Raw genomic sequence first — 12,003 nt, 5'->3', positions numbered from 1 at the left:
ACTGGGGCACTTGGGTCAAATTGCAGTTTTGCTGTGATGACCAGAATGGCCTTGGGCTTGTTGTTTGCTGTGTAGATCCGAAAACAGTGACCTTCCCAGGTGTCTTCAGTGGGGGTGGTCATGTGGGAGATTAGGGTCTGCTGGCAGATCTCTGGGTGAGTTGCAGTAGATGGAGAAGCATTTCTGATTCTCAGTAGCAAGTCTAAAATAAGCCAAGCGAGTGTGTCATGGCCAGTCTTGTGCTGATTGCTTCTGTCTCAGTGCTCCTGCACCTGCAAAACAGGAGCAGCTTTGGCCAGTTCTTCCAGCTTTGGTTGCCTTTGGCCAGTTCTTTGAGCAGCCCTATGAGCCAATCACGGAGTGGCTTGTCGGAATCCCCAGTTCGTAGCAGCTCAGGTGTAGGTGCCCTTGTATGTGCAGGATATCCCCACTCGCAAGAGTGCAGAAGGCGGTTGGCTTCATCTCTGAGCCACCATTGCCCTTGAGTTCCCTCTTCCCCCCCCCCCACCAGTCCTGTTGCCTGATTGCTTTGCATTTGGCTTCAGCTGCCAGACCTCAGAATGTTAGTAAGAGGAAAATGGAGGAAACCCCCCCCCCCAAGCCAGCACCTGCCCACTCTCATTCTTCAGCAGGCTGAACTTTTTGAGCATGGAAAGCCTTGTGCTGCTGGTACTTCAAGAATCCTTGAGCTGCCTCGGAACTGCCGCCAAGCCAAGATGAGCATATTGTGAAGGGGCAGTGATAGGAATTGTTTTAGAAGCCAAGCGCACAAGCAGAAACCCACCTGCAGCCCTGCTTTTTCCCCCTTTGTCTTCCCCATCACAGATGGCAAAGTCCGCCTGGCAACTCTGGAGCTTGGCTGCCTGCTGCTGAAGCAGATGGTCCTGTCCAATCGTGGCAGCATCATCAAAGACGTGCACCTTGCCTGCCTGGAAGTGAGTCTGGCATGAGCCTTTCCTCTTTGTTGCACTCCCTGCTGGGAAGGATCGGGGTCACGGCCTTGCCTTGTAGAGCCTCATTGCCTCCAAACAGCCTGACGGAAACAGAGGCCTGCTCGTCCTGCTGGTAGACTTGAGGGCAAAGGATTGTGGAGTCTAGACTCGGAGTGGCTGCAGCTGTGAACCGGGCCATCCCTAGGAAGCGGCCTTATGCCAGGTTGGACCACTGGCCCACCACGTCTGGTCGTAGCCAGATTCTCAGAGTCGTTTCCTAACCCTTCTGCTTGAGCCCTGGTTACCTGGAGAGGCTACCCTTCTCTCCCTCCCATTTCCCCAGATCTCTGTTCTCTGTACTGCTACTTCCTCCCATTAAGTCTCAGGCCTCCCTTTCCCCGTCTCTGCCCTTCTCTCACCCAGCTATGTTGGCAACAGGCCCTTGCGAGACCTCAGAATCTGGAGAGACTAGATGAGGTGCCTGGAAGCCTTGCGTAGTCTCCAGGAGCTGCAGTGGGCAGAGAGCCCATTGCTGCCTTTGGTTGCAGCTTGCATCTCAAGAACATCACAACCGCTTCTGAATTACAGCCAACCTTTTCTCAATGTTTGTGCCCTGAGCGGCGACTGAGGGATTTCTGTTTGTTCTTTCTAGGGTGCAAGAGAAGAAAGCGTCCACCTGTTGCGGCGCTTTTACAAGGTATTTTCTTGCGTTGAATGTCCCCAGACCTCCTAATGGGGGAGAAGATGGAGGGAGCAAGAGAAACTTTACTGAGGTCTTCTTAAGTCTGGTTCTGAAAAGCTGCCTCAGATGCGTGAAGAGATTGAGATAGGGAGTACCGAATGCATTTAATGAAAGCTGGGCTCCTGGAGCTGCGGAGGGCAGTTTCAGGGGTGCAGTTTTCATCAGAATTGGGCAGAGTGGAAAAGAGTTGGAAAGCCCTTTTCTTGTATGATGCGGTTTCAGTTCTGATCCCTGTCCTGATCCTGTGTAACCAAACAGAGAGAGAGAGAGAGAGTTTGAACACCGGTATGATCCAAACCGATAATCCAAACTCTGCTTTGTGTGCGAATTGGCCATTAGTCCACTTTTCTTGCTTTTAAAGGACTGTGAACCAGAAATAAGAAAGCTGCTGGCGTGTCTTTCAAGGCACTGAAGCGGGTTGGGCAGCAATGGCCAGCATCATAGACATGTTTGCAGAGGGGCCGAATCAGCAAGGCAGTCCCCAAAGCATGGGGGGCACAACTACCGCTGTAAGCGCCTACCTGAGGAGGGTGTCGATGGCTGGTTGTCAAGGAAGCCAGAGAAACGAGAGCTGCAGTCCTGCTCATTTCTCCTTTGGCCAAGAGTAGTCCTCCAAGAATGCGAACTGAGATTGATTTAAGACCACCTTGTAATGAGAAGCAGAGGGCTGCACCGCTAAGAGTATTTATGGAATGAAAAGTCTGATCCTCTTTTGTTTTCTTTAAAGGGGGAAGAAATTTTCCTGGATATGTTTGAAGATGAATACAGAAGTATGACCGTAAGTAGTGAGTGGGTGGCCTGGGGGAATGGGGGGGGGAAGGATGTGGATCACCTTTGTTTGCCACATGGAAGAAGGAGTGATGTCAGCAGCTGCCCCCTCTGGAGTCAGAGCCTTGGCCCGCTAGATTCAGCATTGTTGCCACTGCCTGGTGGCAGGTCTCCAGGTGGTCAGGCGGACCTTTCCCAGCCCTGCCTGGAGATACTACCTGGGGCCTAGTGCGTGCCAACAGGCCTCCAGCCCTGAGCAACAGGCCCTTCCCCTTTGCATGCAAGAGGCCCCAAGTCCATCCCTGGCATCCTCATGAAGTTTGAAGGCTGAAACACTGGGCTCAAGAGCTGCTGCCATGTGCTTTTTTTTTTCCTCTTCCCAGCTTAAGCCAATGAATGTGGAGTACCTGATGATGGATGCCTCCATTCTGCTGCCGCCAACAGGGACCCCTCTCACCGGGATTGACTTCGTGAAGAGGCTGCCTTGTGGAGACGTGGAAAGGACACGGAGGGTGAGTGACAGGCCCTTCAGGCAGGGGGGAAGCTACCTGCCTCCTCTTTGGTGGACGAGGGAGCTTGGGAGAGTTTGGAAGGGCGGACAAGGGCATAGGTGCTGCTGAGATTGTGGGGAGCTGGATACTGGGGCAGAAGAAGTCATATCAAGGAACATCCTTCCTTCTCCCATCCCTGCTGAGTAGCAAGCCTGGTTTCCTTGCTCCTTACAAGCTCTTGTAGCAGCCGCCATATTCTGGAATCATGGTGTTAGAACCAGACGTAAAGAAGCAGAGTCCCTTCCACCCTGGCATACTCCCTGCTGAGCAGGGGAACCACAAATCTGCTGATGAGTTACGGTAGATGTACAGTTGCTGCTGCCCCAGTTAGGAGTGGGGGGGGGGAGATGGAAGGCTGACCTACTGCATTGGGACCTTCCTGACCTAATGAGGACTGTTAGGAGCTGTGCTGGCTGCCGGTTTGTTTGTGGGTTAGGGTCAGGTTTTGTCGCTTTGCATCCGGCCTCCCAACCCACAAGTAACTGGCAATGATGTCATTGCCGGTTGCTCCCGGTGGTCGTTCAAATAGGTGGACCATGTGAAGTGGTATGGCAGATGACAAAACGTTGATAAGCATTGCCTTAAGGAGCCCCGTGCCACCCTCTGCGTGACACAGGGGACAAATCCAGCTGTTGATTTTTCCTGGAGCTTCCCAGCTGATCTTACTGCCCTCTTGCTCAAGTGCAGCAAGGCGCAGTTTCCAAATGAAACGCTTCTGAGGAACTCAGTCACCCTTTCTTGGTCCATCCAACATGGCGTTGTCTCCCATGGGCGGAGGCAGCTCTTCAGCATCTCCTGCAGAGTCTTTCTCGCCAGAGGCACCAGGGTGCAGGTCTCTTGCTGTCTTATGTGCTCCCTAGGGCATTTGGTGGGCCGCTGTGAGATACAGGAAGCTGGACTAGATCGGCCTGTGGCCTGATCCAGTGGGGCTGTTCTTATGTTCTTAACTACAATTCCCAGGAGGCCTTGCAGGTCTCTTGTTATCTGGTGTGCTCCCTGGGGCATTTGGTGGGCCGCTGTGAGATACAGGAAGCTAGACTAGATGGGCCTATGGCCTGATCCAGTGGGGCTGTTCTTATGTTAACTACAATTCCCAGGAAGCCTTGCAGGTCTCTTGTTATCTGGCGTGCTCCCTGGGGCATCTGGAGGGCCACTGTGAGATACAGGAAGCTGGACTAGATGGGCCTGTGGCCTGATCCAGTGGGGCTGTTCTTATGTTCTTAACTACAATTCCCAGGAAGCCTTGCAGGTCTCTTGTTATCTGGTGTGCTCCCTGGGGCATTTGGTGGGCCGCTGTGAGATACAGGAAGCTAGACTAGATGGGCCTATGGCCTGATCCAGCGGGGCCGTTCTTAAGTTCTTATCTGCTGCTTGTTCTGTGGATGGCAGATGCAGGGATTGAGCCCAGAGTCTCTTGCATGCAAAGCAGGTGTCCTCAGGCTGCCTTCTGGCCCCTCCTAGCTGTCTTGCACCAGTATAAGTTTCAGGCAGCTGTCGGGCCAGTGAAGTGCCTTTGTGGCAGCAAGGCTGCTGGGGTTGGGTGTCAGACAGCCCGTCCTCTGAACCCTTGGCTTCTGTTCTCAACTCTTCGTAGGAACATGACTTGGTTCCTTTTCTGCAAATCACACAAAAGCGCACATATGTGATTGATTTAATTGTTCCAGGGAGGCACTCTGAGTTATCATTGGGCTTCTTTCAGCATTCATTAAATCCGTTAAGTCTCTGAGGAGGAAAAAATAAAACACTGAGAACATCTTTGGCTCTCAAGAACGTTCTTGGAATTACTGGCTATCAAATCAGTCTCAGAGCTGTTCTGTTTCTTCTGCCTGATCATGACAGCTCAGTCTCTTATCTCTCATCTGGCTTTGCTCACACACAAGTCAGCTTCTAGGAAAGCAGAAACTAGTTTCTTTTTTTCCTAGAACAGAACTTTGATTCCTTTGAGGCCTGTCTGATTATCTAGAAACATTGAAGGCCCTTCGTTGAAGGCTGCTGCTGCGAGGCTCGGTCTACTCTGATCCGATGGTTCAAAGGCAACACACTTCGAGGCCATCAGAGCAGGACCCTCAATGACACCTCTCACCTCTTGGCAGAGCCAGTGGGGGTGATCTCGCTCTTAGAAAACGCAGGCTGCATTCCATGGAAATCGGCTTACATTTTAGAAACCGGCTTTGTATTTTGCATACTTCGTGCCCTTCGGAAGCCACAAACCACATCCCTCTCTCGGCACTGATAGCGAACATGTAACATATTGTATTTTGCCAGCTGTTCCCTTTCCTAGATAAAGGCGACCTCACCGCACTCCTGCAAGCCTTTGTCACGTCAGGCGTGATTATCAAATCATTCTGTACGTGGGGTGCCTTTGAAAAGTTCTCGGAAACTGCAGTTGGTTTAAAATAAGGCCGTCAGGCTGCTGGCTGGTTCAGGCCGCGGAGAACTTGTGTTGTCTGTTTCAGAGCACCTTTGTTGCCACGCGGTTGGTTTCCGAGCCCAGTTTAAGGTGCTGGAGTTAACCTTTAAAGCTTGAAAGATGAAATACAAACACTTTGAAATAAATAAAACATTGATGTGGATTATTTGTAAAATGTGAGGAGGGGGAGAGAAGAGACTTGGCCTCTTTCCCTCCATGCTTAGGCATCTCCTGGTTGGATTCTCCCCAAAGCATCAAAATACAAGAGAGAGCTTAAGCTTTTTAAACAGTTACCTTGTCTTCAAAAAACCCATCCCTTAGAGTCCTGGACACCCATTCATCTGGTTCTCCTCCTACCAGACTCCTCCTCTTTGTTCTCCCTTCTAATGTAGAAGTATGTGCAGATAAGGCACACTGAAATATGGAGACTTCCTAGACAGCCCCCCCCCCCAACAAGGAATCCTTAAATGACTCTTGACTTGCTCCCTTCTCACCAACTCACCTTATCACTCCTGGTTTTCTCCATCCTACTTTCTTCTTTCTCTGTCTCCTTGTCCTCCCAGTAAACTTACTTTCTGTCTCCGTGCTAGAAATATCTCAATGGAAATAGAAATATCTCAAATATCTTTGACATTTCTAAAGAAATAGTAGCCTGATGTCCCTTTAGGGGAGCTAATCTACTGTCACTCAAAGGCAGAATAGGGAGAAGGCTTTTTTTCTCCATTACTGTTTATCTGACAGGTTCTGACCCTAAAATGGAGAGTACAGTAAACACCTCACAATTAAAAAAGGTGTTATCTTAAAAACAAGGTGGTTAGCACCTTGATACAGCATAAACATTTAAATAGTGGTAAGATCTGTCTGGGTTCTGAAAGTGGTACAGCCCTGCTCCATTTTGACTGCCCTACTCCATCTTGAATCTCTCTTAAATGTACTCGAAGCAGGTAAAAAGTCCAGGAGGAAAGCACTGAGTAAGGCGAAAGTTCACTCTCTTCCTGGTCCAGGCTTTTCCTCCTCTTGCTCATGGGCATTCAGTGCGACTTGGCCATGGCTAAATCAAATCATACTATTTAATTATTTTTTTATTCAATAGGGTTCAGGTAGGAATTGTCCTGTTGAGCACCTTCACTTGTGTCCTTTTGTCTCCCCAGGCCATCCGAGTCTTTTTCATGCTGCGTTCCCTGTCACTTCACCTCCGGGACGAACCAGAGACCCAACTGCCTTTAACACGGGAGGAGGATTTGATTAGGACAGACGATGTCCTAGACTTGAGTGAGTAGCCAGTATTGTCCAGGAAGGAAGGCAGCCTTGAGTAAATTCTCTAAGCAATGTAAAAAAAAAAACAAAAAAAAACCCAGCAGTGAACTGGACTTTCCCAGGATGATTTTGCTTCCTTGAGTTTGACTCTTCTTCTTTCAGAGAGGGACAGGAATGTTGCAAGATTGAAGCTGAATTTTCATTTCCAAAGGAATTGCTCATGTTGCATAAAAGTCCCAGGACTTTTCTGTGTCAGTGGTAGTCCTCACTAGATCAGTTGACTAGCTAGAACAGGGGTGTCCAAAGTTTTTGGTAGGAGGGCCACATCATCACTCTGGCACTGTGTTGGGGGCCAGGGGAAAAAAAAGAATGAATTTACATTTCAAATTTGAATAAATTTACATACGTTTACATAAGTGAATATATTAAAGATGAACTTATATGAATGAATGACGGTCTTGCAATAGCTCGAGGCCTATAAAAGGCCTTGCACAAAGCAAGGCTGGCCTTTCCTCTGCTGCCGCTACTGCATCACAGACATGAAACAACAAGCAGTGGAGGGAACCCTCATCCCACAGCTCACGCGAGAGGTCAAACAGTTGCCCTCACGCTGGGAGCAGTTGCATCAGGCCAGTGTGGGCTCCAACAAATCACCAGAGGGCCGGAAGCTCATTGACGACTGGGGGCTCCCTGAGGGCCGCATTGAGAGGCCTCAAGGGCCGCAAGTGGCCCCAGGACCGAGGTTTGAGCTAGAACAAAGCACTTGTGACTTGGGAGTGTGAACAAAAAATTTGTAGTGGGGAGCTTCTCTCCCCTGTCAGCACTTCAGTACTGAAGTATTCATCCCTGTCCATGGTGTTGACAAACTAACCTTGTCAGGACTTGAGGGTGACAAAAGCAGGTGAGCAGCTTCCAAGCTCTTTGCGTGGGGGGAGGGGCTGGTTTCCATGGGTGTGGTGTGTGACAAAGCCCTGCTAGGCCAAGTGGAGGGATGGGGGCTGCTTCCTTTCCCACAGCAGCCCACTGTCCCTCTCTGACAGGTTTGCAAGCATCGTCCTCCCTGCCGTTACACCCCGAAACTGGCCTTCAACCGAACCTGAAAGCTTCCTGTCACGCTGGGTTGTGCACTGGTGACAGACCTCCGTTCCTCCATTGCTTGGTCCAGTCCTCTTTTCAAGCCGCCCCAGCTAGTTGCCATCCCATCCCTGAATCTCATGCCAAACAGTTTTAACGGGTGACCCCATCTGGTTCTAGTGCTGCCCACTTAATCCGTGCCTTGCGTACAGGAGTGTGTGGTGTTTTTTGGGGAGGGGAAAAACCTATTGCTGCAGGAATTTTAACTGGAAATCTTGAAACGCCCAAAATAGCCGCGTGGTATTCTGGTAATGCCTGGCTCTTTGTTAAGAATATAAATTGCATGTGCTGGGAAGTGTAGTGTCCTTGTTCCCATCTTGGTGCATGAAAAACGTATTAATAGAAGACGTCAGTCATATTTACTGTAACGCGTTTCAGATCATTGACTGTAGGCAGCTGAGTGAGGTCAGATCACACAACCCTTGGCTCTTGGCCCTGGGCAAGTCCCACACAGAGGCTGCGTACCAGTTCCTGGGGAGCAACAGGGAGAGTGGTTGTTGCCTTCAAAGCCTGCTTGCTACTTCCTTGGAGGCTGCTCTCTGTTGGAAGCAGGATGTTGGGCTAAGTGGACCTCTGATCCAGCAGGGCTCTCATGTTACATTAGGTGCAGGAATGTTTTCTTAGGAACTTGCGGGCTTTGACCAGGGCTTAAAAGAGTTGCAGGCACAGTTGACCACAGTGAAGCTGTGGGCCTGTGTTTCTCAAGGAGAAGGTGCACGTTCACTACGTGAGATGCACATTGGGATGGGCCACAGTGGGGGGGGGGTCCTGTGGCCCGTATCAGAATCGCATCAGGCTCCTATCATAGTACTTTGGGTTGCAACCGCAGCCTTTACTTAAAAGTATGTCCATTGTTGCGTTTGTAACATAGTTGCCCGTGCTAAACTGAGTGGTCTTTTTAAGCTTGCCGAGGTGGTGAGAGATGGCAGTTTTGGAAGGCTGCGTTGCCTCCGTTTGACACCTGCTGAACTTTTTATGGCCCTGATCCGAACCTTTTGAGGAGGGGGGTGGGTCAGAGCCCTTCCCATCTCCCCATGTCAGACTTCTAACAAACCCTGTTGCTACAAGCGTCACCCCCTTCACATACCTCTTCAACTGCAGCCCCAGATTTGGTGCAGTCTCCCTGTTTTGCAGATTACAGACTTGGTCATTCCAGCTGCAAATTAATGGGAAACTCAGGCTTGAAACAGAGGATCGTCACTGCTGCATTGCAGCCACTCCCAGTGAGTGCCGAAATGAGTGGGAGTGTCATGTCCTCAGTTTATTATACCATCTCCTCCCTGTCCTCTGAAGCCCAGCTGTGGGCACAAAAAGTCTTAAAGCAGAGGAGTGTAGCGGGCAACAAATAGCAAGCCCGCACCCACACCAAGTGGACATTCTCTACATAAATGGTTCCAAATTAAGGCGATTTCCTGTGTTGTCCTAAGAATTGCATTTGTGTATTGTTCTAGGCCAGGGGTGCTCACCCTTTTTTGGCTCGAGAGCTACTTTGAAACCCAGCAAGGCCCGGAGATCTACCAGAGTTTTTTTTACAATGTTCTCGCCATCATAGCATATAACATTTATGTGTACAATGTATGTTGGTGTACCTTGAGCCCCACTGAGTATAACAGGACTTACTCCTGAGTAGACATGCCTAGGATTAGGCTGTGAGGCTGCAATCCTAGCCACACTTACCTGGGAGTAAGCCCCATTGAGTACAATGGGCCTTACTCCCAGCGTTTCCTCCCAGAGGCACCTGAAGGGGGGGGTCAGCATTCCACGATCTACTCATTTTGCCTCGCGATCTACCGGTAGATCGCGATCCACCTATTGAGCACCCCTGTTCTAGGCTGTCAGGAAACTGCTTCCCAGTGCAGAATCTAAACAAGAGGGTTCGGAAACTGATTGGAAATGAGATTATAATCTAGCTGTCAGTTCTTTTATATGGACAATCTTAAAGCAAATCAAATTGCAATTTTGTTTTTTTTTGGCTTTCAGATGCAATTGATGTCATTGTTTCCTGCCTATTGATTGTTTGATTGGTACCTGCCTGCCTGCCTCTTGTGCTCTCCTCTACCCCCGCTTTATTTTCAGTAATGCTCATTGATGTGGTTTAATGTATATTCCTGTAACCTTCCTCTGTTTTTATAGAACAATCACAGCTGAGCTATGGTGCATTAAAAGCGCATTTTGCCGTTTCAGTTTTCCAATGTCTCTTGTCTAAACACAAGCCGTTTCTCACCCCCGCCCCTGGTATTTCTGCCATGGGAAAGATTAAATGTCAGATTGGTCACTTTTCCTGGAAATCCAAATAATGTATACGGACTGTGGAGACTAGCCATTTTTCCCCCCTACAGAGATTTTGCTGTAGTACATAAATATATTTGTTCTTTGTGAGTGAGTTGGGCTCTGTCAGGACTCAAGAGGAGTGTTACTCAAATTGTGGCTGGACATGGTGGCTGAGACTTTGTGGTGGGTGCTGAAACATCCAGTATGCGCAGAGGGGATAGTATTTGCGGCTGTAAGCTCCAGATGTTCCCTAGCCAGGAATCGTAAAGAATCTTGAGTGCTGCCTTCTCTTCACACAAAAGTTGCCTACTGCTTCTGAGTGGTGCACTGTGATTGGTGTGTAGACGTGCCTCTCCTGGATAAAGAGGAGAAGCGCAGTTGTGTGCCAGTTTTGCACAGGCAAAAGTTGTTCGGAACCGAATGAGAAACGCTGGCCGAATTGCATAGCGTCCCCTTCCAGGATGTTCTTCTGCCCAGCTTGATAAATATCCCTACAGTATGTGACCCTGCACGTGAACAGCTTATTCCTAGTATCTAAGTTGGGAATGTAGCAAATGGAAATTGGTCAGCGTTTCTCTAAAATCAGTTGGAAAGGTGGAAAGTCCTTGATGCCTGATCCAGGGTACAGTTGAGTGCATCTTGTTCCAGGGAAGCACCAAACGACCTCAACAGAACTCTCCATTTCTCTCTCTTCCCCACCCCTGCTCTGCTCCTGTCCAGATAACAGCGATTTAATTGCCTGCACTGTGATCACAAAGGACAGCGGCCAGGTCCAGAGGTTCCTGGCTGTGGATATCTACCAGATGAGCCTGGTGGAGCCCGACGTCGCTCGGCTGGGCTGGGGGGTCGTTAAGTTTGCAGGCCTTCTCCAGGTGAGTCTGAACACTGTAGAAGCAGTGAATTTGACCTGGTCCTAATGGCCAGGGAGGGGAGGCAGCAGTAGACTTGGAATGAGGCTTTTGTTTAGTCACCTGTCGCACAGCCGGCCAGCCTCCGGGGACCCCCCCATCACAATGGAGAGCAGCTGCTAGGCTGTGTTTCCCCAGTAGGGAACAGGCTTGGGATGAGCACTGGCACCGTTTGCAAGAACTTCACGTCTTAGGAAAGCACAAAATCTCCCGTCCCTCTTTTGGGGTGAACACTATTTGGGATTTGTAGCTGCAGACTGTAGAGCAGGGGTGCTCAATAGGTGGATTGCAATCTACAGGTAGATCGCGAGGCAAAATGAGTAGATCTCGGAGTGCCGACCCCCCGCTTCAGGTGCCTCTGGGAGGAAACGCTGGGAGTAAGGCCCATTGTACTCAATGTACACAGCCTAATCCTAGGCATGTCTACTCAGGATTGTCCTGTTATACTCAGTGGGGCTCAAGGTACACCAACATACATTGTACACATAAATGTTATATGTTATGATGGCGCGAACATTGTGAAAAATACTCTGGTAGATCTCCGGGCCTTGCTGGGTTTCAAAGTAGCTCTCCAGCCAAAAAAGTGTGAGCATCCCTGCTGTAGAGAGAGCCAGTGTCCTGTAGTACGCTATCAAGGATATGCTTCCGAACCAGGATTAAGTTGGTGAAGGAAACAGAACCTCCTCCTTGATGCAGTTCCCCCCCCCCAGTCACTACTACAAAGACTCATGCTGCCCCATGGTTGGGTGAGTCTAGATTGGTAACTCTGAACAACTCGAGTCTCTCAAGCAAAGTTTTTTCTCCTCCACCCCAGGACATGCAGGTCACTGGCGTAGAAGACGACAGTCGAGCCCTCAACATCATCATCCACAAGCCAGCCTCCAGCCCCCACTGCAAGCCTTTCCCCATCCTCCAGGCGACCTTCATTTTTTCGGATCACATTCGCTGCATCATTGCCAAGCAGCGCCTCGCCAAGGGCCGCATCCAGGCCCGGCGTATGAAAATGCAGAGGATTGCAGGTAACTCTCCT

General features: G+C 49.8%; 1 protein-coding gene across 2 annotated transcripts in view; it reads left to right on the top strand.

The window, feature by feature from the left end:
- The window catches only part of CLEC16A (C-type lectin domain containing 16A), an 82,237-nt gene that overhangs the window by 30,419 nt on the left and 39,815 nt on the right, over nt 1-12,003 (top strand). For both annotated transcript variants that reach the window (XM_066640519.1, XM_066640520.1), the window contains exons 14-20: nt 826-935; nt 1,585-1,629; nt 2,402-2,452; nt 2,826-2,954; nt 6,555-6,675; nt 10,786-10,937; nt 11,788-11,992. In XM_066640519.1, coding sequence (XP_066496616.1) covers nt 826-935; nt 1,585-1,629; nt 2,402-2,452; nt 2,826-2,954; nt 6,555-6,675; nt 10,786-10,937; nt 11,788-11,992 — 813 coding nt within the window. The remainder of the gene's footprint in view (nt 1-825; nt 936-1,584; nt 1,630-2,401; nt 2,453-2,825; nt 2,955-6,554; nt 6,676-10,785; nt 10,938-11,787; nt 11,993-12,003) is intronic.

The sequence above is a fragment of the Tiliqua scincoides genome, chromosome 13 (assembly GCF_035046505.1).
Source record: "Tiliqua scincoides isolate rTilSci1 chromosome 13, rTilSci1.hap2, whole genome shotgun sequence".
In the NCBI taxonomy this organism is placed as follows: Eukaryota; Metazoa; Chordata; class Lepidosauria; order Squamata; family Scincidae; genus Tiliqua; species Tiliqua scincoides.
This window is presented reverse-complemented; position numbering and strand designations above follow the sequence as displayed.